Below are 27,133 nucleotides of genomic sequence, written 5' to 3'. Positions count from 1 at the left end.
TCTTCCTCTAATGAGGGCTGTATACTTCCTGCAGTTACTGATAGTGGCAGAGATTCCCATTTTACTGGGCAGATCGTCAAAGACATATAACAGGTCAAAAACATTCCCCAGCATTTTTAATGGGCTTATCACCCCAGTCTAGTGGAGCAGTTGAACGCTGCAATGGCCATATAATGACAAAGCTATCCAAGGTACACAAAGAAATGGGCCTCTAATGTCCCGAGGCCCTGACCGTAGTACTGCTGCACATGGGAAATAACACCAACAAGAAGCATGGGTTGTCGCCCCATGAAATAGTGACTGGATGCGCTATGCGTATGGGTACAGCCCCTCCTTTGGCAGCACAATGTTTGGACTTGCATTTAGAAGATAATATATTGAACTTTTGTAAATCCCTTGTGAAGGTTATGTGGCAAGCCAGAAGGAAGACTCGGACCAAGGACATGTTTCTACGTCGTTTTTATTTAAATTGCAAGAAAACTCCTCCCTGACCCTACTACTGAAACGGAGTTGCTGCATTAACAAAACAAAACCAAAGTGCTTGTCTACAGTCAAAATCAAAAGTAGTTCTGGGTCCAAAACATATCGAAACATAAAGAAAATAGGTGGCGTGCACTCTTTGCTCCCCCCAAAGGTGTCTCTGGTTGTTCCAGGAATCCCTCCTGGGTCTTCTGTTCAAAGAAAACAGTTCTTGACAGCATATCAACGTTCCTTAAGTTTCCCAAGTTCAACAACAACAAGTCTTAAGTTCCAGCAAAACAAAATGTCAACTTTCTTTAGATGGAGGGATATTTCCATGATCCCTCTCCACCAACTATGTTGGTCTAGCCCCACTAGGTCCAGGTAGGGGAGCCTTCGTGCTCCCCTCGGTCTCCTCACCAGTTTACTTATGGGCAGCGGTGGTTCCTTCGGGGTTCCTCCCCCTCAATGTCTCTATTGTTATCACTCTCTCAAATACAGTTGACCCCTCTTTTCATTTGGTTCTCTTAGTTCTCATGGTCCCTGTGACTCGAGAGGGTATCCCTACATATTATCCCCACCAGAAATATCGCTGTACATATGGTCGTCTGTCTCGCCATAGGCGATATTTTTTGGGGGGATCATTTGTGGGAGCGGGGTTTGTGGGGGTGTCCCCCGCAATAAAGCAGGGGTTGCGGGGGTGTCCCCCGCAGGGTCCATGGCTCAATAGCGGCGCAAAAATATGGCAATATTTTCGTATTGGGAAATATTTGCGGAGATATTAACGCATGGAACCATCGAGAGGTTAATATTGTTCGGGTCTCCATAAACCTTTTCCTGGTCTCGTGGTCTCTTTCTTGTCTGAACCCTGTGACTCTTGCGGGGCTTTAGGATTAGTCCTTTCTTCTTCCAGCACTTGGTCTTTCACCTATCCTTCTGGGGTATTGGTGACCCCCTTTTCTATTTGGTCTTTTCAACTCTTGATTTTTTGAGGTGTTGAGAGCCTCCGTGCTCCCTTCATATCTGTTCATTTGCTTTGCTTATTGGGCTCCTTTGGGTTTCTCTCGCCAAATGAATCGCCCAGCTTTCTGGGGTATCAGTAACCCCTCTCCTCGTGTAGTTCCCTTAGCTCTTGTGGGTTTCTCTGACACTTCTGGAGGTTTATCCTATTTGGGTTGCTCAGGCTTCCGTACCCCTTCTGATTCTCTCATTCAGTCTCTCTCTATGGACATCTGTAACCCTGGTATGGGGTCAAGTCAATCCTGCCTTCTTCCCCATTCACTCTTTCCTCTCTGCCTCCATCCTATCTGGGCAGCCCAATACCTTCAGTTTATTAATTTATTTGTTACATGCCCAGACCCGGAGGTATCACAGCGTTGGTTACAGGGAATGCTTATCTGGTTACAAGTTAAGGACAAGAGCAGAAATGTATACAGTAGTTACAGGGAATGCTTATAACACAGAAGAAAAGAGATGCTGTCGTTTTTTTATTTTACATTCTTTCAGATCCTGTTGTGCTTTATAACAAAACGAGGTTTTGCATCGTAGATACTTACCAGTAATAATACTCACAAAGTACAAGCAGTAGGTTTGAAAGAAAGGCATAGTCAATAAAATCAGTGTGTTCCCTTTTATTTTTCAGCAGAAATATAAAAGTGCAAGTTATTTTTGACATGTACTATAGATCACATTAAATATTGTAGTTTCTTTTCTTGGGCAACATCTAGAACTTCTACCTCTAAATCTAATTGACGATAGAACTTTGTCATAGTTAACTAAAAATAAAAACTCACTTGACCCCGTGAAATCAAAACTACATTCTACACAAAAGGCTTCAATTTTATTATTGCTACAAAACCACGCCTCCGAGTATGGCATTGTAATAGTGTTCACACTCCATCACACACCACTGTTTAAATTGCTTTCATCACTGGCGTGATCTAATGTAAAACGAACTTTGAGAAGTACAAACGAATAAACATTTCCCTTTTTTGGAAAACTATTGTCACATAAGTATCAAATAACAAAGCTGCCAGCAAAACCTGCTTTGAGAGTTAGATGTTTGTTGAAGGCCTCACCACCCAGGCCTACTACAATATGATGAAATACATTTTGAGTTGGGGCACAGAGAAAGGGATATTGTTCACAAAATGGAATTGGGTGGACTGTAACATCTGGAAGCACTCACATGAATGCCATCTGCACTTCAGGGACAGATTTGTACATTTGTTGTCACTGTTCCTTTTAGTGGCATGATGAAACACTGATCGCCTAAGAGAAGAGTTTGGGTCAGAGGCAATAGAAGTCTACCGTCTGCCATGTGGAGTACAAGACACACTATTGCCTTTTCTCCTTTACACAGAAAGGTGACAAAGGGTCAAATAAAAACAACATTAGTTCTATAGCTAACCATGAACATCATCATTATGTCCTGTTTACACACATACACACACCACTTACTTACCTTTGGATCCAATCTGATTGGAAAAAATGATGGGATAAACCCACAATTAAGGTGGCTATTAGAAGGTCACTGAATTCAATTTAGGTAGAAATGGTACTACCACGGACGCAGCAAAATAAATAATCATGTGGCTGTATTATGTGGTTCGAAAGAGGTCACAAAACAACCTTCTACAGTAAAATTGTTAAAATGGCAGGGAAGACTCATACAGAATATAATTGGTGAATGTAAAAGCATATAGGTGGGGAAACTCATTGTTATTTAAAAAGTATGCACACATTTTTCTACCAAAGAAAAGTTAATCACATATACAATTCACAGCGGACACTACAATTACACATTTCTAGTGTAGGCTAAGTAGCTAAGGACCATACAGTTTTTACTTTTTCCCCTCACTGTATTCCCAACAATTTAGAAATTCATTTATTGTCAATTTAAGTAAAACCCAAGTAAATAATTTCTTTAAAAGCTTGATATATTTAAAAAATGCTTTTGATATGGAGTGAGTACAAAGTAGGTGGGTAGCAGGAAGTTGAAACATTAAAGAGGTCTCATAACGCAGTACATGTAACTCTATCTGAGCAAATTCCCCTTCCCTAAATAAACAGTATTATATTATACTTGAAGGAAGTAAAAACAAGTCCATATCAGCATTTCAGGGATTAGGTGTTTCCTAGCTTCCTTTTGCATCACCTTACTAGATAGCTGCCATTCCATCTCTATTTTATTAAAGGTTTGGCCACATTTGCCATTGCTAAATATTTTTTTGGTCAATATAACATAGGTCTATGCTTCGATGCAACACACTGCAACAAACAAATCAATGCATCTGCCCAAATACAACCACCACTAATCATTAACATCATAACAGAATCACACATTTGGCTATATTTTATGGTGGTAGGGTTGAGTCATGACCAGTATTCCATGAAAATGAGGTATTTGAATGCTTCAGGATAACACCAGTCGAAGTATGCCTTGCGCTAGGTGAGCATGTACCATAAAAACACAACATCCATTACAAGCGGTTTAAAGGTTTACTGCCATTTTCTCGCAACATTAACAACCTGAGTGGAAAAAAGTATATATATATACAGCTTTGCCTGGAGCAGGTACTCTCAAAGTTTCTAACACTGAGAGGAAAAAAAAGCGATCAATACCACCCCGCATAAAAAGTAAACAATATTCCACAAAGTAATAAAATAAATATCTTCCCGCAACATGTAAACTATAAACAAGTAGGGGCTCATCTGCCAGTCCCTTCACACTACAATGTATAGGAAAAATCCCTGAATCAAACTATTTCATCTCCTCTACTATTACATAAAGCCAGTGTGTCCGAGCGCTCGATCGTGTGAAATAAATAAGTCCTACAAAGACATTTTATTTTAAAATTGGGTCTTTTTGTTAATTCTTTTTTTTACTCATAGAAGACTGGAATACTGCTAATCACTGTGAACATTTGCAACTTGTAGAACAAGTTTTATATTGCTGCCATCCTTTCAATTATACCAGTAAATTAGCAACTGCATCACTTGTGTCAATGATGTAAACATATACAGTTTGATGTGTGCTTATACAAGGCTCAAATTTACAAAGGCTCATTAAAAAATGAACTTAAGTTAAAACACAAGGGCACTTAAACCCTACTTTCTGCTTCAGTACGAGCATAATTATTGTTGTTTTGTTTTCAACATTAAAAATGTGGAGGGAAAGAACACTATTACTTCTGTCCTGGCTTGAAAGTTATGAATGCGTGCCTGGCACGGGTGGTTATAAGACATCCTTCCCTCCCCAGTCAAAGAACTCTTTCATTTTGATGATTTTTGTTATCCCGTCGGTTCCTCTTAAAGTGCAGAAGCTTTTGTGAGCAGCAAAATGTGTGGACTTCCTGCTTGCTACTGGGGGACCACTTCCATCAGAGAGGCCAGAGCTGCATGGATGCGAACATGTAACCGGTTCTCAAAGTCATACCCACTAAATTCTTCCTGAAATTGCAAAAAAACAAGGAACAAGAAGACATCAAGTCATGTTGCAGGTCTGTAATACACTTTGTTTAAAGCACGGAAGAGGTTAATTCTGTGGTAGCTATGTTTTCTTGCATTACAAGAGAAGAGCACTGCAGGTGAATTTCATACCATTGATACAAGCACTTCAATACTAGTCATATATTACAAATACTCATCACACTACAATTCAGGGTAATGGGGCTCATTACGAGGTTGGAGGAATGGGTTTACCGGCACCGGTAATGGTGCTGGTAAACCCATTCCTCCCTATTAACAGGTTCCCTTGCGGGACCCGCACAGAGCGTCTGGTCAGACCAGACGTCCTTAGCGGGTCCCCCAAGGGGACCAAGGAGCTAATAACGGGCCCGTTATTAACGGGCCCGTTATTAGCTCCATCCCCATTCCCATTGAGCCCTATGGGGGCTCAAATGGGAATGGGGATTGGTTTTGTGAATGAGGAAATACCGGGTCCTCCAAGGTTGGAATGACCCAGTAATTCCTCATTCACAGAACCCGGAGCTGGAACCCGGTATGGAGGCAGCCATGCCCTTATTAAGGGCATGGCTGCCTCCATACTCGTAATGAGGCCCCATGTGTATGTGTGGGCCTATTGATTGACGATTGACCCCTTCACCTGCCAATCACACAGTCTCCTTATTATCTGATCCCTCATCATAATCCATTTCCGTCACCAAACCATAACTCAACCAGTTTAATGTCTGGCAAAGCAGTGCGAATTGGGAATACATGCCTATAATTGAGTTGGGTAATTAATGTACAGATAATGAACTAGAGTATTAATGATTATTGATACCAGATAAGTAATCTTGCATTTTATCAGCTATTTACAATGCTACTGTCATAAATTCAAAAGGATGTTTCAAAGATGAACATATTTACTTGTTGGTCACTTGTAGCATGCACATGCAAACAAACACTGCTTCAGAGCGTGTGAGACGGGAAGATGTGATGTGCGGGTAGAGTGAAAGGAGAAGGGAGGGGTGTGGAGGAGAGTAGGAACAGATGAGCTTGGATGTTCTTTCTGAAGAGTATGTTTACTTTTGGCGTTGAGGCGGTGGTAGTTCCAAAGCATAGGGGCATGAATAGAAAAGCGCTGACCTCTAGTGTGTTGTTGTGCTTAGCCTGGGGTGAAGAGAAACATAGAGCAAGAGGGCTGAGGAGACCTAGAAGGTAGGTTAGTCTCTATATGTGGTTGAAATGGAAGAGGCTGTTACGTCGTAACTCACTGTGCGTGAGGCAGAAAGTGTTGAAGGTGATGCTTCCTGAATTCCATTGGACTTCTTGAGTTCCATTGGAGGCACCATATGGAAAAAAGTGTTACGGCTCCCGATATGTGTCCCCAATGCCATCATCCATCATGAATTGGAGATTAGCTCACTTCGCTCTATAGTTTTGTGGAGGAAATTAGGACTTTTAGCAAAAATCTTGGATGCTAAAGCCCTGGCACTTTTTGCTGATATAGCATTAATGTCTTGGGGGTTATTACATGTTCCCCGGTCAGGACAAAATGCTGCTAAAATTGCTGGTAATTCCAGCACAGGCATTTTACTGTACTGGGGAAACACCGAGCCACAGATGTACCTCAAGGCCTGACCGGCTGGTAGACCAGGCACCCACCGTCCCAAAAATGCTGCAATTACCTCCATGAACTCCAATGGGACTTCATAAAGTGGGGAGTTACCGGCATTCCTGCCGCCTGCAATATTATAATTGTTCTTTTATAACTTGCTTAATACCGGAGACCAGTTTCTGTAATGCCGGGATATCAGGCAGCAGCAACAACACCAAACTCGGAATGGGGGCCTATTGTCACAAATTAAATTGTATTGTCAAATATTGATAGTGACACAACAGAGTTGTTAACAAACCCTGATAAAATCGAGCAAAAACGATATGTACACGATTGGAGCAACACAGTTGATGCAATACAGACACATTCTCAGTAATTAGAATACGCAACAATTGTGAAAAGAGGGGTCTTAACAAAATATCTAGTTTGCTTCCCCTGCCAGAAAAGGAGATATTTATATTTAAAATTCAAACTTAACTTATTACCAATCCTGGACATTCTGGTCCAGAGGTCAGGCATTCTGACTATTTTTAGATCCAGTTATTTGTGTAGACAAAACACAAACATTGAAACTGTAAAACATCTACTGAGTTAGTGCCCTTTTTTTAATGCTGCACAAATTATGCCCTCTAAGGACTGTATGTGTATGAACTACGATGGGGCGGGAGAATCATTGTGGAATAGTCTTTTATGTGGGAACAATGGGCCTCATTACATGTATACTGGTCCAGAATTAACATGCCAGTAATTCTGATTACCGGTACGTTTCCAATCTGGGACACTAAGAGTTTGATGGTGGGGTGGCCGGAATGACCTCCAGCTCGAAACTGGAGGTAATACCGGTACCCCACCATCAAAAACTGCTAGCATTACTGGCACCGCTATTACAGGTGCAGACTACTCCCCCCATGGAGTCCATGGAATGGGGAGTAACAGCCCTTACTAGCACTTGGAAAGCAATCCAAGTGCCGGCAACATACATTTTTGTCACATATGCTAAATTATATTGTTCAAATTGTTTATAGTGAATTGTGATTTCTTTTTTTTTTAAATGTGATGTAGCATGAGACTGATGGCCAGTGGAGTTGCCTCAATGTTTGGATGCTTTTGTAGTTAGGGTTGAGGTTAGAAGGGTATCCAGTGATGTCATTGCTGAAAACAAAACAGCATGGGGACACTTGATATTTTTTTTAACCCTCTAGCCAACACTTTCCCCAAATATTCTAGGACTGGAGTTTGTTTATATATTTGCACCAGTCCTAAAATATGTTGGGAAGGGTGTTTAGATAGATTGATTTGTTATTTATTATGCGCCTATACACAAGTGGGTTAAAAAAAAAAATCGAGTACCCCTCAATGTTTTTTCCCAGTGATGAAATCACATATAACCGTTTGAAATTGTCCTTCACATTATTCTGTATAGCTTGGAGAGAATGAGGAAGACTCATGGAGAGTTAGCATTATTCAATCTAGCGACTATGATGGTTCTGATATGAGAAGCATGATGGGAGGAAGGAACGCATTAAGTAATGAGAGACGTGGTGGTTGCACGATTTAACAACACTGATTATTTGACCCTGCTTGTCAGTTAATAGTTATTCAAGGATGGAGAGAGAATTGACAGCTAAAGGGAAAAGAGGAATACTCATGGATCCAAGCAGACAAATTTCAGTTTTGCTGATCTTTAGGGAATGTTTGTTGTGTTTTATCCAGACTTAGATTGCTTTCAGACAGTATGGATTAGCTTTCAGGATGAGAAGGGATTCACTCGAGCTAGTAGGGCAAGAAACTACTGGGTGTCATGGCATACATCTAATATACTATGCAGAAGTAATTATGACTTTGGCTAGTCTTGTCATATAGGTGTTGAAAAGCAGGAACAAGGTTCTAAATCTTAGGGAAAACCACGCTCAAGGAAGTGGCACAGAAAGGAAACATACAAATTGTATTTATTGGGAATGGTTGGAGATAAAGGAGTTGAGATTGACAATAACAGTCCCAGAGATGCTGAATCCGGTGTGAAGCATTTGGATGATGATTCCATGGTTGATAGTGTTGAACATAGTAGATAGATTGAGTAGAATTGGAACTATAGGTTAATTAGCACCCATTACTTGGACAAGAGGCATTCGCTGATGTTGAGGAGAGCCGTTTCTGCCATTAGTGGATATGGAGCCTGAACGATGGCTGCCAAGGAGCAGTTTTTCTGATCCTCAACAGCAAGTCTGTCCATAATTCTGTCAATGCAAGGGAGAATGGAGAAAGGAAGGAAGTTGGGAAAAGACCTTTGATCCAGATGGGGTTTTTGAGGAGGGGGTATGATAGCATTTCCAACATGCTGAGGAAAGGAGCTTTTTTAAAGGGTTTGTTGATAATGAGGGAGAAGCCTAGAGTGAGGAGGTCAGCAAGCAGAATAGTGTTAGTTGTGAGACAAGGATACGAGGGAACCATAGAGGCCAGCAGATGTGATGGGTTTTGACAAAGCAGAAACAGGTAAAGAGCCGGAGATAGAAAACTACTTTGAAGGTGTGGGTGTGTGTGTGTGTGTGTGTGTGTGTAGGAGTGACTGGTGGGTCCATGAGTGTGAAAGCTTTGTCAGTTTTGCCTCGGATGTATATTTTAGAGGCAAATAAGTCTTCAGTGTCTTGCATTCGTCCTAAAAATTGGTAGTTTGAGATACTTTGCGCTTTTGTTTCATTAGACAGCACCAATGAAAGAAGCCTTACACTCACTGAGACGATTCTGTCATTAAATATTTATTCAGACGTTTTTCAAATAGGCATTTCTCCTATCTCTGCCAAGCTGGTGTCTAACAATGTGAATTTCGCTTTACAAACTCTTTATCATGTGGGCGGGACAAAGACTGATATGCAAATGGATATTTCCCATCTGTGAAAGGTACAGTGAGCAAAAAGCAGATGGCTGCGAACTCTCAATGTGGTTAACAACCACTGAACAGGTTATCATGCCTTGTTCTTCCGAGAGAGGGACGCCTGCTACCTTTGTTGAATTCTTTGAAGGAACTTGGGGTTGGTCACCCTAGGTTACGTGGGGGCAACCAGACGTGGACTCCCTGCTCACTGTGCTTAGAGAGGCTCAGCTTCACCTCACTGATGATGCCCAACAAGGCTGAAACACGTGTATGGGGTTGCTGGTGGTACTCTTGTTCAGAGAGGAATTGCCATAGCATTTCGGTGCTGGACTGCCCATGTGGGCGGGACAAAGACTGATATGCAAATGGATATTTCCCATCTGTGAAAGGTACAGTGAGCAAAAAGCAGACGGCTGCAAACTCTCAATGTGGTTAACAACCACTGAACAGGTTATCATGCCTTGTTCTTCCGAGAGAGGGGCGCCTGCTACCTTTGTTGAAAACTCTTTATCAAGGTTTCCTTAGGGCATGCGGTTTGAAAGATGCTAATTGCATTTTTTTGCTGAATGTTATTTAGACAGACTAATCCCTTTACCAGAGATTGAAACCCCTCATGACTAGATGTGTTGTGTTGACAAGAATCTCATGGCTCTAGGTGTTTGAGCCAACTTTTTATTCTCACACTGGATTTGGAGGAGATACATGCTTATATGGACGGATTAAGTTACATAGCTAAAATTCCTGTACTCCGTCCTTCAGAGATTTACATACTGATGAATATTTCCAGTTGTCATGCTGGGAATCCTCAGTAACAATGAAGTGGTTCAAAGAAATATAAAAAACTGCAATCATTTTTGTGTTGTTAAACTTGTTTTAGATCTTTCACCATTTAGCCAATAGGCAGTGCCTCCATAGGAAGCCATCTTCAGACTTATATAGTGCAAGTAACAGTGCAACGTTGAGCCTCTTGTAGAGTAGACGGGAAGGTTGCATGTGAATTGATAAAAGATACCAATGCTGGAGTACAGGAGTTACAGATAAGTAGATTAATCCTTCTCCAGCATTGGATCTTTCATAGATCCACATGCTGTTGAATAGATTACAAAGCAGTAAAATGCATCAATATGCATCTAAACATATCTAAACAAGCTGAGAATAACCTTGCTGCTCCTGCGCCCTTATACCTTCGGGTCTGGCGCACAATATAAATAAACAAACAAACAAACAAATGTATATATGCATAGGGAGGAGGAATATGCTTTACCTCGGGCAAACAGCCTCTGAAGGACTCCCTGTGCTACTCTGGACTCCTCCGGAGAGTTTGTGTGGATGCAATAAAATCTGGTGAAGGCATGTGGAGACGTACACATAGCCGCTCTGCAGATGTCTGATAGTGGCACTCCTATCAAAAGAGCAGTAGTAGACGAGACTGCTCTCATGGAATGTGCTGGTGCCCAACCTGAAGCAACCTATGAACTTTCTGATGGCAGAAAGTAATACAATCAGATAGCCTCCTCTACATAGAGGCCTTAGATAGACCCTTGCCAGTTGCAGCAGGCCCATAGGAACAAACAGTTGTGAGGACTTACAAACGTTTTTGGAATGACCAACATAATATTTGAGTATGTTCATGATGTCTTAGGAATGAAGCAAGCATAAAGCAGGTGTTCTTGTGGTGCTGAAGAAAATAGGAAGGACCAAAAGGTGGATTCAGGTGAAAACAGGACCTTGGAAGGGGAGGTAAGGCGATTGGGAGGAAAGTGCCTGAATCTCACTTACTCACTCACTCTTCTGGCTGAAGTGAAGGCCACCATGAATGCCTTCTAGGAGACAAACCTTATGTTGGCTTTATGCACAGGTTTTAACAGGGTTACCATCAACCTGGTAAGAACAACATTCTATTTCCAAGATGGGGGAGGCTTATGAATGGATGTTATGGAAGGTAAGACATTGGAGAAGGACAAGAAGACATGATTCAACCATTTTTATTAACGGATATGGAAACCTCAACTAGCCCTATGTCTATGATGATGTCATGGTTCACACTAAAGGGTCCATGGATCTGATGGGCCCCCCAGTCAGCGACTTCCATAAGGGCTTTTCAAGCCCCCAGAGCCTCTTGCACTCAGTCCTGGCGCCGTTCGCGCCAGGCTCATAATATGGGATAAATCATGTGGAACTACTTGCCCAGTCTAACCAGGCTGAGCCTTTCTGTTTCCTCAGGGTGTGGCTGAGGGACTATTTTATTCAAATAACAGGGTGTGGTAAAGGGACTACTTTACCTGGGACTACTTGCGAGGCTATTTAAGCCACACCCTGCATACAGAACACGCTTCGAGTTATTCTGCACTCCTGCAGCGTAACGCTCACCGTGTCTGTCCGGTTCCTGAACTTCTACAGCCACGCCCGTCCAGGACTTCATCCATCGGTACCTGGAAGGGAAAAAGACAGAGGAAAAACAAGTCAGTACAACAGCTAAGCCTTACCTGCAGCATCCTTCCATCGGTTGCTTCTTCAGCCGCTCCCAGGCCTTCGCACCGGCTGAAGGGGACGGTCTTCGTTCTGGCTGTAAGAGTCCTCTCGGGTTCAGCATCCTTCCGGAGCATCTTCAGAGCGGTTCCTCCATTCTTTATTCCAGCGCCGCGCCGCCTCTGCAAAAGAAGAAGAGTGACAGGTTAGTCATGCATGGAAAGGAAAAACAATACTTCAGACTCACAGCGCTTCATTCTTGCGCTTCCACTCACCTGCAGGACATCTGCTCAGCGCTCTAAATCCATTTGAACCTTCAAGCAAAATCCATTCGAAGTTGCGCCTGAAAGTAAAGACAAAGACATTGATTAAAAGGAGTTGGGGCAAAATAAAGACTCAAAGACTTTATACCAAGCAGTCATTGGCATAGAGACTTACCTGTTTGACCAAGCTCTCCAAGACTCAGCAATCGCTCATCGGATCAGTGAAGTAACTCGATCTTGGAAAGACTGTTATTCGCACCCCTGCTAGATTGCAGGACAGAGAGCCTACCTTACAAAACTTCAAAGTGAGAGCAAGAGGAGAAGGGCATCAGGTGGTGGCAGAGGTGGGTCCAACTCAACTCCCACCCCAGTCGCTAATACCTTATTTTGACCTTGCAGACCAAAGCCTCGGGAGGGTAATAACAAGGGAGAAGTCGCAGCGACATCACCAATCACGCAGCACCACGCCAGCGCAGACATCATTCGTGCAGCCACGTGCTACGCCCCCCGTGGAGACCAGGTGTGCATGACAGAACGCGAAGCCTTATACAAAAACCTCTAACCGGGCGTAATGGAAACTTCTGAGACAGATCAACTAGCTCAGCTTTTGGGGGAACTCAGGGCTGAGGTACATTCAGCTCGGCAGGAAACCAATGCCTTGAGGAGAGAACTGATCGTGGCCAAGGATCGTACTGATGACCTTGCTAGACAATTGCTTCAGTCACAGGCGGGGCAAACACTGTTACCTGGATTGGGGTCAACGGTTCCAACAACGCCAAGTAATCCAGTCCAAGTGGTTCTTCGAGGGGCCTTACCTTTGGCACCTCCGGAACGCTTTGCGGGAGACCCAAAAAGGTATGCAGTCTTTATCAATCAGTGCCGACTGCATTTTCTTTGTAGGCCAGGAGTCTTTCCGAACGACCAAGCCAAGGTGGCCTTTGTGTTGTGATATCTCAGTGGCAGCGCGGCGGACTGGTCAGTGCCACTAGTAAGACGGGATGATCCTATTTTGCAGGACTTTGAGAGGTTCCAAATGAACAGGGAGAAGCTTTTTGCCTGCCATTCTCAGGGCCAGACATTGGATAACGAACTCTTGTCTCTACGCCAAGGCAATCAAGATCTGTTAACTTACATCGCCACTTTTAATCGGCTGGTAGTGGAAACCGACTGGCCAGACGAAAAAAGAACAACACTGTTTCACCGAGGGTTAAGAGGTGAATTAAAGGATGTTTTAGATCAAGTGGTTAACCCTCCTAGAGACTGTGCTGAATATATAGACTTGATGGTTCAGCTTGATCATATGATATATGATGATATGATATGGCATTTGTAACGCGCCTATACACAAGTGTTTCAAGGCGCGACGAGGCAGGGGGGAGTACAGGGAGGAGACAGACAACGATCCTACTAGGCCAGGTGTCATTCAGATCACGCAAGTGCAAGGGTAGAGGGGAAGGGAAAAGTGCAAGGGGAAAGGGAGAGGGAAAAGTGCAGTACAGGGTTATAAGCAAAAAACATTATAAATAACAAGGGCCAGCTGGTCGCAAGTGCGAGGTAAGTGCAGACAAGTGCTAGGGAAGGGGGGCTGTAGGGATACAGACACAGTCCCGCAGTGCAGGGGTTGCCCGGGAGGCAGTGCAGGGGAGAGTGGCTGGGCAGGGACCGGGAACGGTGAGTGGCCCAGTTGCAGATTCAGTGCAGTGTCAGTAATTTTAGCAGGGGAGAGGGGGAGAGAAAGTGGAGGCAAAGAGGAAGGTTTTGAGGTGCTTCCGGAACCGGAAATGGTTCTCCTCAAGTTTCAAGGAGGCAGGAAGGCTGTTCCAGAGGGAGGCTCCTGCAGAGGAGAGAGATCTGCCCCCAACTCGTTGTTTGGAGAAGCGGCTGACCCTGAGGGAGTTGGAGGCGGATGAGCGAAGAGCTCGAGAAGGAAGATATTTAGGAAGAGCGAGTTGAAGGTATTTTGGCGTAAGGCCCCAGACAGCATTGTGGACAATGCAGAGGGTTTTGAACTTGATCCTTGCAGTCACTGGGAGCCAGTGTAGTGATTTCAGTCCTGGAGAGATACGGTCCCTGGGCTTGAGGCCACAGACAAGTCTCGCAGTCCTGTTCTGGATGAGTTGCAAAGGGCGGAGAGTAGAGGCGGGCAGATTTAGATAGAGGCTGTTACAGTAGTCCAGCTTCGAGAGAATCAGGGCTCTAGAGACAGTGAGCTTCTGGAGGAAGGAGAGGAAAGGAAGGATACCTCTGAGGAGGTGTAGCTGGAAGTGTGACTTCTTAGAGACGTCGGATATGTGAGGTGAGAAGGAGAGTGTAGAGTCGAAGATGACCCCAAGGTTTTTTTGCCTTGCAGGCAGGAGCGGGAAGAGGGCCAAGAGAGGCCGGCCAGAGAGCTGCAGGGAAGGAGGGAGTGGGTGTGCCGATGAGTAGAATCTCAGTCTTACTGGCATTAAGGCAGAGGTCGTTGATGGCACACCATTCCTGGATAGCAGAAAGACAGTTAGAGATGATGGAAGGAGAAGAGGAGGCCGAGGGTAGCCTGAAGATGAGCTGGGTATCATCCACATAGCACTGAAAGTTGGGGCAGAGAGCAGCGATGCGGTGGGTGAGAAGTGCCAGATACTGGTTGAAAAGCCAGGGAGAGAGGTTAGATCCCTGGGGGATACCACAGGTAGAGAAAACGATGTCAGAGAGGAAAGACCCCAGTTGGACCTGGGAGGGTCGATTGGAGAGGAAAGAGGTCAACCACGCCAGAGCCTGACCAGTGATACCCAGGTTATCACGGAGACGGTTGAGCAGGATGCTATGGTTGACAGTATGAAAGGCAGAAGAGATCAAGCAAAATGAGAACACATGGAATGTTCGAGTCAAGAGCAGGTCCTCACGGATGTTCAGGAGGGCAGTTTCCGTGCTTCTGGCAGCTCTGAAGCCAGACTGATGGTCATGGAGACTACCAAGAGATTCAGCATGGCGATTAAGCTGGGAGATGGCCAGTTTCTCCAGGAGCTTGCCCAGGAAGGGAGTGATAGAGATTGGGCGATAGTTAGCTGGGCAGGAAGGGTCGGAAGAGGGTTTCTTAAGAAGGGGGTGCACAAGGGAGTGCTTGAGAGGGGATGGGAAAACTCCAGAGGCGAAGGAGTGATTGCAGAAGTCAGCAAGGGCAGGAGCCAAGGAGTCAATGTGGTCCTTGATAGTTTTGGAGGAACAGGGGTGGACCTGTTTTGACGAGACTTTCATAGATCGGACTTTTCTCGAAACCTCGTCAGCAGAGAAAAGGGGAAAGGCAGAGAAGGAGAGAAGAGGGATGGCTGCAGAAGGGCCAGAGGAGGGGCAGGGAATAGAGGAGTGGAGGTGATATGAGGAGAGTGAGGACAGGATGTCCTGAGTTTTAGAAATGAAGTGAGAGGCCAGTGCCGTGCAGAGGGCCTGGGAGGGACATGAGAGGTAGAGACTGCAGCAGGGTTGGCCAGCTCCTTGCAGATTTTAAAGAGTTCGGCCGAATTGTTAGATGCAGCAGAGATGCGGGCTTGGATAAGGGCTCTCTTTTTGGTGAGAACGGAGAGCCGGTATTGCCTTTGGAGCAGGCAGCAGGACAGTTTGTCAGGGGATGAACATGAAGCACGCCATTTCCTCTCTGCCACCCTGCAATTGCGTTTAAGGGTGACGAGATCCGAGTCATATCAGGAGTTACATTTGGCTTTGGGCTTCAGGCGGATTCTCATGACAGGGGCAAGGATATCAAGAGTATCAGATATAGCAGAGTGGAGAGGGCTGTATCAGGGTGGGAGTCAGCCAAAGGGGGAGGAGGGGGCGAGAAGGTGGCAGCAAAAGCCTCGACTGACACGCGCTTCATGGGTCGGATGACCGCGAAGGAAGGTGGCAGTGATGAGGGTGGCTTTGCCTGAGGGGTAGGGATGGTGAGGTGGGAGGAGAGGAGAAAGTGATCACTCCAGGAGAGAGGAGTGGGGAGAGGGACAGAGAGGGGAAGGTCAGAAGAGATCAGGGCATCAAGAGTGTGCCCTGCAGAATGAGTCGGCCCAGACGGGAGAATAGAGAGTGAGAGAGAGTCGCAGAGGTCGCGAAAGAGTCCAGAGGGGGGACAGGAGGCATCCAGGTGGATGTTGAAGTCTCCAAGAAAGAGGAGTTGAGTGGTTGAGTACAGGTGTGAGGAAGAGAGGTCCGCCCACCATAGACTACAGAACCGTAAGGCGGACCGAGCTAGAATGGACACTCGGGTATTTGTACGCCCAAAGGAAAGTGCGTCTAGAACCACCGACTTGGCCGAACCCATGCAGATTGGAGGGGTACGTGGGCCACTTTCCATGGCTGAGAGAGATCAGAGACGGCAGCAGCAGCTGTTTTTATATTGTGGGTCAACCGGCCATTTTCTCCGAGAGTGCCCCGTGAAGCCTCTGAAGAAAGCAGTTGGGGTTGCCTGCAAAAAGGAAGCAGAGTCGGAAAACTACCCTGCCCGACAAGCGTAGAGGTCTGCTTATCGAGCGAAAAGAAGGACTTCCAGACCTCACACCTATCCTTGCCAATGATCCTTATAAATCACCAACAGCCGTCTCGAATGCATGCAGTTCAATCTTATATTGACAGCGGAGTCATTGGAAATTATATGGACTAAGAATTGGCTACAAGGATGAATCTTCCTCTCTGTGAAAAGGCAACAACAGATCTAGTCACCGCTGTCAATGGAACAGAGATCGCTTCGGGTCCTGTAACGCACTCAACGACTGAGATGACACTTCTGTGCCAAGACGGACATCGGGAAGCCATTGTGTTTGATATAATTAAGGCCCCACAATTCCAAGTTATTCTGGGAATGCATTGGCTAGTATTACACAATCCTTGCATCGACTGGCGTGCTAAGAGTCTGACCTTCTCAGGTGAATGTGCTCGTACCTGCTATCAGGTAAAAGAACCCCTGGTCAAGGAAGCGACAGCGATCATGAGGCTAGTTAATCCACTGCCCCCGGAGTATCAAGATTACCAGGATGTTTTCCAGAAGGATCAAGCCAACACTCTGCCTCCTCATAGATCGTATGACTGTCAAATCGATCTCATACCTGGCGCACAGATTCCATGCAGTCGAATCTATGCACTCACCAAACCCGAAAACCTGCATCTCAGGAAATATCTAGACCAGTACCTGGCTAACGGTTTTATTCGCCCGTCTAAGTCCTCGGCAGCCTCCCCCTTATTCTTCGTGCCTAAAAAGGAAGGTGACCTTAGAACTTGTATTGATTACCGCGCATTGAACCAGATCACAGAAAAAAAACGTCATCCCTTGCCTCTAATTCCTGAAATTTTGGACCTGATTAAAGACGCACAAATTTATACCAAGTTAGATCTCCGTGGGGCATACCACCCAGTACGAATCAAGAAAGGGGACGAATGGAAGACCGCCTTCCACACCAAATACGGGCTGTTCGAATACCAGGTGATGCCCTTTGGCCTTTGCAACGCCCCAGCGGCGTTTCAATATTTCATGAATGACGTCCTGCGAGAACTAATCGATGTGTGTGTCGTAGTGTACATAGACGACATTTTGGTGTACTCCCCATCTGAACAAGAACATGTGAAACACGCCCGTGCTGTTCTGGACAAACTCTGCCAACACAAACTATTTGCAAAACTGGAGAAATGCTTCTTCCACGTCACAGAGGTTGAGTTTCTTGGATTTGTCCTGACCCCTCAAGGTGTACGAATGGATACGCGGGAGGTGGACGCCATCCTCAATTGGCCCTCCCCGACCTCAATTAAGGGAGTTCAGAGTATGGTTGGATTCGCAAACTTCTATCGTCGGTTCATTCCAGGTTTTTCACAGTTGGTGCACCCTATTACCTCGTTACTGAGAAAGAACAGGCGTTTTCAATGGTCAGCTCAAGCAGAGAAGGCATTCCAGGACTTAAAACAAAAATTAATCTCAGCCCCAATCCTGAAACATCCCCGCCCAGATCTACCGTACGTGGTTGAGACCGACGCTTCCAGTTTGGCAATGGGAGCGGTACTCTCGCAAAAGGACCCTGAATCCGGTCAGCTTCACTCGGTGGCCTTTTGGTCGTGGAAATTCACGGCCCCAGAATTGAATTATGCCATTACGGACAAAGAACTCTTGGCAATCAAGGCCGCCTTTAAGGCTTGGCGGCATTATCTCTTAGGAGCAAGGCACACGATCACGGTAATCACTGATCACCGCAATCTGCAGTACCTAAAGGTGGCAAAAGCTCAATCATCTCGCCAACTTCGATGGGCACTATTTTTTGCTGAATTTGACTTTGTGATTACTTATCGCCCTGGTTGTCGAAATGGTAAAGCGGATGCTTTATCTCGTATAGGAGTAGACAAGGAGACCGTCAATCCAGATCCAGTGCAAATCATCCCTGGAGCAAAAATCTTGGGAATTACAATGTCTCTCACCTTAGATGACATCTATAAGGAAATCCCTCATCTCATAGATACCAACACTCTAAAAGCTTGGCCTACCAAAAGTGCTCACCATTCAATCTCAGACCAATTACCATACTTTCAGGGTCGCCTTTATCTGCCCAGCAAGGAACTTCAAGAAAAGGTAATTTCAAATTATCACGAATCAATGATCGAAGGTCACCCTGGAATCGCTAAGACTGCAGCCAAGATAAAGCAACACTTTTGGTGGCCAACTTGGCGTAAAGACATCAAACAGTTTGTGTTATCGTGTGGGGTCTGTGCACAAAACAAGGCCCTAAAAAAGAAATCACCAGGCCAAATGCAACCTCTGGATATTCCACCTATACCTTGGCATACATTGTCACTTGATTTTATAACTGATCTTCCTCCTTGTAATGGCTACAACACAATGTTGGTGGTAGTGGACTTGTTTTCCAAGATGGCTCATTTTATCCCACTGAAGGGGTTACCCTCGGCTTCAATCCTGGCAAGGGAATTCCAAGAACAAATAGTCCGGATACATGGATTTCCTTCTATCCTTATTTCTGACTGTGGCAGTCAATTTGTATCACGTTTCTGGAGAAAATGCTGCGAGTTAGCTCACATCGATGTAAGACTTTCCACCAGTCACCACCCCCAGACTGATGGGCAGACTGAAAGAACCAATCAGACCTTAGAACAATACCTCAGGTGTATGTTACACCAAACAGAAGACAATTGGAAAGACATTTTATGGATAACGGAATTCGCCTACAACAACTCCTTACACTCCAGCATGACAAGGTCCTTTCTATACTTTCTACGGGCTGCATCCACGGACCTCTAATCTTGACCCACTTCAACCCCTGGAAATGCCAGCAGTAAGAAGTTTGCACACGACTATCACTCAAGCCTTCAGACAAGCAACTGATCATCTGAGACGAGCAAAAGAAAGATACAAGCAATCAGCAGATATGCATAGGAGTGAAGCTCCCAAATACCGAGTGGGGGATGAAGTCTGGCTGGCGTCAAAGCATATTCCCATGAAAGGAACTCGCACCTTCACTCCCAGATACATAGGCTCATACACCATTAAGGCCATCATCAATCCGGTAGCTGTAAAGCTAGCCTTACCTTCACACATGAAAATCCATCCCGTATTTCAGGTCTCACTTTTGAAGCCAGTGCAACCCGGAACCCGAATACTGAAACCACCAAAACCAATCATAGTTGACGGGGAACCTGAATTTGAAGTTAAGGATATCCTGGACTCAAAAATCGTCCAATCAAAACTATTTTATCTAATAGACTGGAAAGGATACGGACCACATGAAAGATCGTGGGAACCCAGCGAACACATTCATGCCCCTCGGTTGTTGAGGAAGTTCCATCATAACCACCCGAACAAACCGAGCCCATTGGGAGAACCCACCGTTAGGGGGGCCTTGGAGGGGAGTGCTGTCATGGCTCACACTAAAGGCTCCATGGATCTGATGCCCCCCCCCCCACTCAGCGACTCCCATAAGGGCTTTTCAAGCCCCCAGAAAGCCCCCAGAGCCTCTTGGACTCAGTACTGGCGCCGCTGGCGCCAGGCTCATAATATGGGATAAATCATGTGGAACTACTTGCCCAGTCTAGCCAGGCTGAGCCTTTCTGTTTCCTCAGGGGGTGGCTGAGGGACTATTTTATTCAAAGAACAGGGTGTGGTAAAGGGACTACTTTACCTGGAACTACTTGCGAGGCTATTTAAGCCACACCCTGCATACAGAACAGGCTTCGCGTTATTCTGCACTCCTGCAGCGTAACGCTCACCGTGTCTGTCCTGTTCCTGAACTTCTACAGCTACGCCTGTCCAGGACTTCATCCATCGGTACCTGGAAGGGTAAAAGACAGAGGAAAAACAAGTCAGTACAACGGCTAAGCCTTACCTGCAGCATCCTTCCATCGGTTGCTTCTTCAGCTTCTTCAGCTGCTCCCGGGCCTTTGCATCGGTTGAAGGGGACGGTCTTCGTTCTGGCTCTAAGAGTCCTCTTGGGTTCAGCATCCTTCCGGAGCATCTTCGGAGTGGTTCCTCCATTCTTCATTCCAGCCCAGCAAAACAAGAAGAGTGACAGGTTAGTCACGCACGGAAAGGAAAAACAATACTTCAGACTCACAGCGCTTCATTCCTGCGCTTCCACTCACCTGCAGGACATCTGCTTAGCGCTCTGAGTCCATTTGAACCTTCATGCAAAATCCATTCGAAGTCGTGCCTGAAAGTAAAGACAAAGACACTGATTCAAAGTAGTTGGGGCAAAATAAAGACTCAAAGACTTTATACCAAGCAGTCATTGGCATAGAGACTTACCTGTTTGACCATGCTCTCCAAGACTCGGCAATCGCTCATTGGATCAGTGAAGTAACTCGATCCTGGAAAGACTGTGTTATTCGCGCCCCTGCTAGATTGCAGGACGGAGAGCCTACCTTACAAAACTTCAAGGAGAGAGCAAGTGGAGAAGGGCATCAGGTGGTGGTGGAGGTGGGTCCAACTCAACTCCCTCCCCAGTCGCTAATACCTTATTTTGACCTTGCAGACCAAAGCCTCGGGAGGGTGATAACAAGGGAGAAGTCGCAGCGACATCACCAATCACGCAGCACCACGCCAGCGCAGACATCATTCGTGCAGCCACGTGCTACGCCCCCGTGGAGACCAGGTGAGCGTGACAGATGATTGGTCCCCAACTACAAAGAAAATACCAAAGTGGTGCTCATTTGGATGTCTTACAAAAATTCAGTCCTCTCCCCGAGAATCATTTCTAACTTATGCTCGTCTTACTACTAAAACTAAACCATACAACTTGGCCTAAGTTAGTTAAAGTTCACTATACTTTGTATTTAGGGGCTGGTTTCTGACCCTCACCCACTTCTGTCTTTAGTTCTCAGAGTCTCTCAGGCCATGGCCTGTTGCTTGTTTTCATCGATGGGTTATTTTAATTCCTGGAAAAGGTTACTCAAAACCCCTGTGCAAAGTATCTCAAAAGTTCAAACAGTTATTCTCCACTTTGTAGTATTTGTTCAGGACTCTGTTGTCCTCGGCAAGCACAATATATCTCTGGGCTACCCTTTGAAAAACTACAGCTGTTCTTGTTGTTCTTAGCTTGTCTTGAGCAATCTGATCCTTCAGGCCATCTGTTTCCTGTTCTATGGTCACCCCTTGTCGGCTATATTCACTGGTAGCCCCTGGTCTGCTTGTTGGCCTCTCAGGCCTTTGGTTTTGTGTTTCGCATTTACCCCTTTGCGGGATACTTTCAGCTTTCACCCCTTGTGGGTTTCGGCCTTTTCTGGCTTTTCTCAGTTAGGTTTCCCTCTCTTTCTGGATATTCTCAATTGCAGACCTTTGTGGCTTTATTAGTTTGGTATCCCCTTCTCTCTGAATATCCTCAGTTTTAGCCCTTCATGGCTTTTTCCGGCACCTCTCCGCCCTCGACCTGTTCCTTCTCTCCAGCCACGAATCTGTGTTCCGGCGGCGGTAAGTGTCTGGGAAGGCAGGGTTTTCAGGCACTGCAGAACCGTGGTCCCAACTTCCTGGTCTTACTCCTTAGTTCTTCCTGTCACCCGGGGAAGGACTGCAGCCTCAGGGTTGCTCAGCGTTGGCATGCTGTTTCAGGGGATGACTGGTATCCTGGTTGGGGAGGCGGTCCTTGGCTCTCCCCTTGCTTCCTGGACTCAGCAGCATTCTGCTGGCTCTCTGCCCACCTCACTTCCAACGTGGTCCTACCTCCAGACTCCGGCAAGGGAGGCAGCTCATTCTCTGCGCTCCAGCACAGACTGTTGGCCTTTTCTGGCTGGCTTACTCATCCTCCCCTCTCACTGGTGCCGAGTCTTTTCCGTTCCTCCCTTGATGGAGAAAATAGATTCTATTGGTTATCGGATGCAGCTGGGGTATCAACAACAGAGAGTCAGAAACCAAACCAAACCAAACCCTGAAAACAGCCCTGCACATTATAACATTGCTCAATTGCCATATATCCTATGAATGCTTGGGAATCAATATAAGAGGGAGGTAGATTGGCATCTCTACTTAGGGGTGACTTGTCCCCCAAGGGACCAGCCCCAGTGAGATCCCACTTGTCCTGTACTCTATGGAGTGTTTTGCTTAGCAGGCTCGCCTACCTAGTCTCAAAGGAGATGGCTCACCCTTGGGGTAAAAGGATGAATTCACTGGATTTGTCAGAGGAAAAGTCCAAAAGATTCACTTCATAAACTGTGTGTTCAGAGAGAGAAAAACACTTGAGAATATGGGTTGTGGTGGAGAGCCCTGCACCTTTCCCTGGAGAGGTTATGCATAGATGTGAGAGTGATTGGCAGAGTCGCAGAAAGAGCTGGAAGCTCTGAGAACCAGTTCTGTCTCGGCCATGGTGACACTACAAGGATCAATCTACATGGTTGCCGTTTGACAGTGTAGAGGACTCGTGGAATGAGAGGAAACAGTGAAAAGGCATAAAGAAACCTGTTGGTCCATGTAAACGCAAAAGCATCCCAGAGACTGGCTTGCTGAGGTAATATTCTGGAGAACAGGAAGCAAATGGAGTTATCTCTTGTGGCAACAGGTCTACACCTGGCCTTCCCCTCGTCCGGAAGATGATGTCCACTTGGCTCTGTAGAAGCTCCCACTCATGGCAGGAGCAGAGCTCCCGGCTGAGGGAATCAGCCACTAAGTTGTGTGTGCCGGGAAGATGAAAAGAAGAAAGACACATTCCTTGAGTTAGAGCCCACTTCCAGAGCACCTGGGGTTTGGAGAATAGGATCTTGGATTTGAAACCTCCTGGTTTTCAGATGTAGAACATTGTGGTAGTGTTGCATGTGGTTTTGATGTTGTCACTGTTTGTCCACCAATGAACAGTGTTGTAGAACACGCTGGTAAAATTGAACTTGTCTCAATGGCCAGAAACCTAATTCCAACAGACGTCCAGAAACTTCTGCAGGGGGCACATGGGATGTTGACAGTTCCTGATTAGCGGAATGCATGAAGACTTCATGCCCAAAAGGGAGTTGACCGTTTGGACTGAGCACACTTGTTTCAGAAACAAATCTTAAAATGTGGACAGTATCATGCAGACCCTGTTGGCACACAGGGTTGCAGAGAAGTTGCAGTATCCAGGTTCGCTTCTAGAAACGTCATCCGTTGAGACGTCATAGACTATTTTTTGTAATTTATCGAGAAACCCAACAATGTTACTCAGACTAACAAGGCTCTCGTGTGTTGCAGGTCTTGGTGGAGAGTCGGCGCCTGGACCAATCAGTTGTCCAAATAAGGATACACACAGATTTCTGATTTTCTAAATGTGCTGCAGATGGGTCAAAGGCTTTTTGTAAACAGCCCCAGTGTGGATTTGAGGCAAAAAGGGAGGGTCTTGAATGAGAAGTGGCAGCCTGCCAACTTGAAGCACAGAAACATACGATGAAGGTGATGCATAGGGATGTTAAAATAGGCGTCTTCCATGTCTATGAACAACAGCAAGTCTCCTCTCAAGAATTCAACTCCTCTCTCTTGCCCAAACTCTGTTCCCTAACTCTCACAGTCATTATGGCACCTTAGGAGCTTTTGTACTTATCCAGGCTTGCCTGTGGGTGCATTCATCGGAGGAGATGACTCCGCTTGGTATCTATGATTGCGTGCACAGCTGAGGACTGAACCTTTATTGGGGCCATCTGTCATCTTTGTTTTCTTTTCCATGCAGTCACCAGAGCAGGCAAGTCCCACTGCCACATGAGCCTTGGCAGTAAGAGTGTGATGCAGGTGATTGTCTTTGGCACCCGTGTGCATTGTGCACATTGGAGCATGTGTGTGCAGCTTCTACCTCCTGGCAGGTTAGCACATCAAACCCAACACTGAATCTGAGGTATTACATGTTGATGGGGCGCTGCAGGGATTGCCCCATAAGCGGACACTTCACCAAATTGATTCCTCCAAGAAAGTCCTCCATGCTAGTCAGTGTCTCCCGGTTTACTGTGACCAGTGGTGACAGAGGTTGCTGGCTTAAAACATTCCTGTTGTCAACATTGGAAGTGATTATTCTAACTTTGGGAAATATGAAAGTGTTCCTTAGTCTTTGGCAAATAGTAACTTATAGTAACGAGTATGGTTATCATATTTAGGGGCGGATATTATTGAGTGTGCCCTAGATGACATAGGTGCTGATAGACTCCTATATCGGCGTAAAGGTGTCACTGCTGGTGGATTTTGGGCACCTTTAGGTGCTTGGGGAGCGGTCCTATGCTCGATGGAATGGAGGCGCAGCCTCCTCTGAAACTCAGTCACAATGTCCTGAAGAGATTGAAGAGACTGAAGAGACTGCAGCAGGGGAGGCTGGAAAGGGTGATCTGACCTCCAAAGTGTATCAGGGAATGCAGGCCAAGGAGGGCTCTCTTCCTTGGGAGCCACTAAGGGCTGCTTCTCTATGTCTGAGAATTCTTCGTGTAGGATTATGTCCGATAGGTCAGCCACTTCCTTAATATGGGATAGGGTAAGGATATTCAATTCCACTGGCGGGTCGTCTACTGGGTGTCCTGCTTCTCCTTCCTTGTGGAATTGCCTAGTTTCTCTGCCATCAACTAGCGTTGCTCTGTCGATAAAGATGTTTCTGTGGGTAACAAGCACCGATCAATGGATGGCTTGTGGGTCTTCGTAAGCAGTGAGGCCGACGACAGGCTGGTAGTCGACGAACGGTGCTCTGCTACGTATTTTCCCCATCAACAAGTGTTTTTCTGTAGAATGCATGCAGCTCTTCGTAGACGGTTTCTCCGTCAGGCAAGGACCTCTATCATGAACGAGGTCATGCATGGATGCTTGGGTACCAAGTGTCCGGATTGCTGAGGGTTTGTGTGAGCTATACAAATGTAAAATAAGTAAATAAATAAATTAGGTGAATGGTCCGTGTGCAGCGTTAGTCAGCGGCTTACTCATCGATGGCTTGGGCCCCATCAAGGATGAGTGAGAATGCCTTTCTGCAGTTTTATCCGCTTCCCCCCACAAGTTTTTGTCTTTTTGCCGAGGATCTGTCTGGCCTTGGTCGCATAGGACAGAAGAAGTGCCCTTTCCACTGAAGTTCTCCTTTCCTGAGGAGCATGCTTTTATGGGGTCCTGTGCAGAGAGGCTGGGACTGTCCCGGTGGACTATTCTCCTGCAGATGCACCCTTATTCTCCAATAGAAATAGTAATAACCTCCTGTGCCTGTCTTAGAGGGTTTTCTGTGAGAAAGCCTGGCATATGTCACATGCATACCTCTCAACTCACATTTATTTTGTATGGGTGTCACCTGCTAAGGAAAGTGTTGACTCACCTGCCAAGCTCCTCATCTGTCCATTAACTTCAATGGACTCTGACCAACCTAAAATGAAGTTTTGTGTTTTCACCCACCCTTTGAACTTGCTAGGTTGAGAGCTATGCACATGTATCAGACTGGTGTGGATGCAGGTAATACATGCACTCCAGATGAGGGTGCCTGAGGAAAACTTTTCTTATCCAACACCATGCACAGTCTTTGAAAAGAGACTTATTATGCTTTGAAGATTCTACACTACCTTCTTCAGTCATGACCACGAGGCGAAGGTCATCGAGGATGTGAATTGCAATGATCTCAGTGCTGTGTCTGGGTCGGAAGCCAGATTTGAAGTGGTTGAGTAGGTTGTTTGTGGTTATGTGTTGTTGCCATTGGGTACTGATGAAGTGGTCTTTAACTTTGGTGAGGTATGGCAGGATAGTGAGGGGGTAGATATTTTCAGGGAGTGTGGAGTCCAGGGATAGTTATTTGAGGAGGGGTTAGATTTGTCCAGTTTTAAGAGCACAGGAGATAGTATTATGTGAGAGACAGGAATTGATATTGAGCCAGTGGCCAGCAAGGGTGGTGATGCAAATGGATGTGGCTTGAGGTGTGCATGCATCATCCCAGAAGTGTGCTGGATTTGCTTTGGTAGTAAGGTAGTTGTCCCATGAGTCTGAATGGTTGGGAGTGGGAGAGTAGAGTGAAGGTCTTGCCTGTTGTTGTGTATTTTGGAGTTGAAGTAGTCCATGAGAGAGTTACATACTGCAGGGGATAGGGGAGTGGCTGCTGTTTTGGAGAGGGATTTGACAATGTTTAATAGTGTCTGTATACGACTGGGGGGGATTGGAGTTCTTGGAAGTAATGGGTGGCTTTGGCACTGCGTATCAGTGTTTTGTATTTGTTGTGGCAGAGTTTATGTGGGGTTCTGCTGGCAAGGCATGGGTTCTTTTGCCAGGCTCTTTCTAGGCAATTGGATTCCTGCTAGATAGAGAGGTGTAACGCTCACCTGGTATCCACGGGGACGTCACTCAGCCTGTTCTGATCTCTTATGACCTCGAACCCTTCCCTGGAGTATACTCGACTGGAGACTAGGCCTGAAACACAGGATTGGTAGAGTTTAACTCCCTATTGTCTCTGTGTGCTTGAACCCCTTCTTCCCCGGGGTCCAACCCCTCCCTTTGATCCACAATTCACCTTGTTTTCTTGGAAAGTGTGCTCTCCGTCCTGCTTACAGCACAGGGGCGCATTGATTGATGCAGGCTCGTTGCTGCCTAGTTACTTCACTGGCAAG

At 45.9% G+C, this 27,133-nt stretch overlaps 1 protein-coding gene across 2 annotated transcripts in view; it reads right to left on the bottom strand.

Moving 5' to 3' along the window:
* Window positions 1–2,075: 2,075 nt before the first annotated feature.
* Window positions 2,076–27,133, bottom strand: part of TTC39C (tetratricopeptide repeat domain 39C) — a 986,275-nt gene continuing 961,217 nt past the window's right edge. For both annotated transcript variants that reach the window (XM_069620911.1, XM_069620913.1), the window contains one exon: window positions 2,076–4,911. In XM_069620911.1, the coding sequence (XP_069477012.1) occupies window positions 4,822–4,911 (90 nt within the window). In that variant the 3' untranslated portion in view covers window positions 2,076–4,821. The remainder of the gene's footprint in view (window positions 4,912–27,133) is intronic.

This window comes from Ambystoma mexicanum, chromosome 5q (genome assembly GCF_040938575.1).
Source record: "Ambystoma mexicanum isolate Mex_15411 chromosome 5q, UKY_AmexF1_1, whole genome shotgun sequence".
NCBI lineage: Eukaryota > Metazoa > Chordata > Amphibia > Caudata > Ambystomatidae > Ambystoma > Ambystoma mexicanum.
Note: the sequence above shows the minus strand (reverse complement) of the source record. Positions and strands in the feature narration are given on the sequence as shown.